This window comes from Selaginella moellendorffii, unplaced genomic scaffold (genome assembly GCF_000143415.4).
Source record: "Selaginella moellendorffii unplaced genomic scaffold, v1.0 SELMOscaffold_52, whole genome shotgun sequence".
Classification (NCBI taxonomy): Eukaryota; Viridiplantae; Streptophyta; class Lycopodiopsida; order Selaginellales; family Selaginellaceae; genus Selaginella; species Selaginella moellendorffii.
Window position 1 is genome coordinate 497,365 of NW_003314313.1, and position 2,352 is coordinate 499,716.

At 42.4% G+C, this 2,352-nt stretch overlaps 2 protein-coding genes across 2 annotated transcripts in view; one reads left to right on the forward strand and one right to left on the reverse strand.

Annotated features, from left to right (window-relative positions):
* LOC112350624 overlaps nt 1–641 on the reverse strand; it is a 2,243-nt gene extending 1,602 nt beyond the window's left edge. Inside the window, exons 1-4 of the mRNA XM_024687106.1 lie at nt 434–641; nt 317–379; nt 165–251; nt 20–103 (exon numbers count right to left, since the gene is read on the reverse strand). Coding sequence (XP_024542874.1) covers nt 20–103; nt 165–251; nt 317–379; nt 434–532 — 333 coding nt within the window. The 5' untranslated portion in view covers nt 533–641. The remainder of the gene's footprint in view (nt 1–19; nt 104–164; nt 252–316; nt 380–433) is intronic.
* Nucleotides 642–661: 20 nt separating this feature from the next.
* On the forward strand, nt 662–1,911 carry LOC9635621 (KIN17-like protein). The gene has a single exon (XM_002982022.2). The coding sequence runs from the start codon at nt 703–705 to the stop codon at nt 1,888–1,890; it is 1,188 nt and encodes a 395-aa protein (XP_002982068.1). The 5' UTR covers nt 662–702; the 3' UTR covers nt 1,891–1,911.
* Nucleotides 1,912–2,352: the final 441 nt, after the last annotated feature.

A 2,352-nucleotide genomic window follows, 5' to 3' on the forward strand; every position in this document is an offset into this window, starting at 1 on the left:
AAGCATTAGGATGTTTCACCTTGGAAACAGCTTTGTCCACCATTTCCATCTGATTTGATCCGACAGTAAGCGTTAGCAAATATCTTGGCTTGAAGGGAAGATCCTGGTAAGAACAAAAACAAAGTCTAGAATTGTGATCAACAATCGAGCAGAAAACTACTCACCTCCTCTGGATTCCCCCAAAGTCTACGCAAAAACAAATCAGTTTGTCCTTCTACAATCGTTGGTGGCAATGTTTCTGTCCCAGCAGCCTGCGTGAAAAACGAGAAAATATTTTTTTTGAAGAAATCTTCTACCAAAGGGGGAAAGAATGTACCTTGCAGATCACAGGTTTTCTACAGTCTTCCATCATGGATCGCATCGACAAAAAGAAGCTCGACTGGAGAGAATCAATCCCGATGTAGCTAAAGGCAATGAGAAAGCAATGCGCTACCTCTGAGAAAGTAATGCCGATAAAAATCCCCAGCATCATCGCAAAGAGGGTGGAAAAAAGCGCCTTGAAGTGCTCGCTGCGACATAGTCGGCGGATCATTGCCGCGAGCTGCGAGAGATCCCCTCCAGTGTCCACTCACAGGCGAGGGCGGCCAGAACAGACGAAAGGAAATATTTTCATTTTCCCCAAGAACCCTAAATACCAAATCCTTCTTTTTGCCCTTTTTAGGGCTCGGATTTTAGGGTTCTTGCGCGGAGAGAGCGAGGGACATGGGGCACGATGCGCCATATCTCACGCCCAAGGCAATCGCCAAGCGCCTCAAAGCCAAGGGCTTAGGCAAGCAGTGGCTCTACTGCCAGATGTGCCGCAAGCAATGCCGCGACCAGAATGGATTCAAGTGCCACTGCGAGAGCGAGGGTCACATCCGCAACATGGAGCTCTTCGCGGAGAAGGGCGACCAGCTGATCGAGGAGTACTCGCAGAGGTTTGAGGACAAATTCATGGAGTACATGCGGCGCTGCTACCGATCGACGAGTGTGCCGCCGAATGTGGTGTACAACCAGATCACGCGGGAGAGGAATCACGTCCGGATGAACGGCACAAGGTGGGCTACTCTCTCGGAATTCGTAGAGCATCTAGGCCAGACTGGGAAATGCAAGCTCGAGGAGACCGAGAAGGGTCTCCACTTGCGATTTCTCGAGGATCCGGATCATCCAGAGACGCAGTTCAAGGAGGGTCTCAAGAGGAAAAGAGCTAGCGGCGAGGCTGCGGATATCGAGCGGCACGAGAGGGAGATTCAGCTGCAAAGGGAGCGTTGCCTGATGGAAGTGGGAGCCAAAGGGGAGAAAAAGGAGAACTCCCAAGGCTTGGAAGACGAGGAAGACGAAGAGAAGCAAGACAGTGTCGAGCAAGAAAAAGATGGAAAAGATGGTGGCGAGGAAGAGAAAGCAGGTCCGACTGGTGATGTGAAGGTGGCGTTTAGTTTCTCCAAGAAGAAAAGCAGCAATCTTCCACCGCTTCCTCGGCCACCAGCGGCAGCGACTTTTGGAGGATCGATTGGCTCGTCCTCGTCGCAAAAAGCTCCTCCGTTTTGCTGGCTGAGCGAGGGATTGGTGGTCAAGGTGATGGCCAAGAAGCTCAAGAGCGGAGCGTACTACAAGAAGAAAGGGGTTGTGAAGAGCGTGGCGAGTGAGAAGGTTACCGGTGAGATTGAGATGCTTGAGGGTCATGGCGAGGTGATCAGGGTGCATCAGTCGGAGCTGGAGACTGTGATCCCACAGATTGGTCGCAGCGTGAGAGTGGTGAATGGATTGCACGCTGGCTGCGATGCCAAGCTCGTGTCTTGTGAGGAGGACAAGTTCTCGGTCACGGTGGAGATTAGCAATGGACCTCACCGAGGTAGCATTGTTGGTGGTCTTCCCTATGAAGACGTGTGCAAATTATCTTCTCCTAGTTAATTTAATCGTTCATTCAATTTATCTAGGTTTTGGTTTTTAAAGGTACACCAAATAAGAATTATATATACATATATATACATATATATATATACACACACACACAGAGATATATATATATATATATATATATATATATATATATATATATATATATATATATATATATATATATATATATATATATATATATATATATATATATATATATATATATATATATATATATATATATATATATATATATATATATATATATATATATATATATATATATATATATATATATATATATATATATATAGATATATATATATATATATATATATATATATATATATATATATTATATATATATATATATATAATATATATATATATATATATATATAATAATATATATATATATATATATATATATATATATATATATATATATATATATATATATATATATATATATAT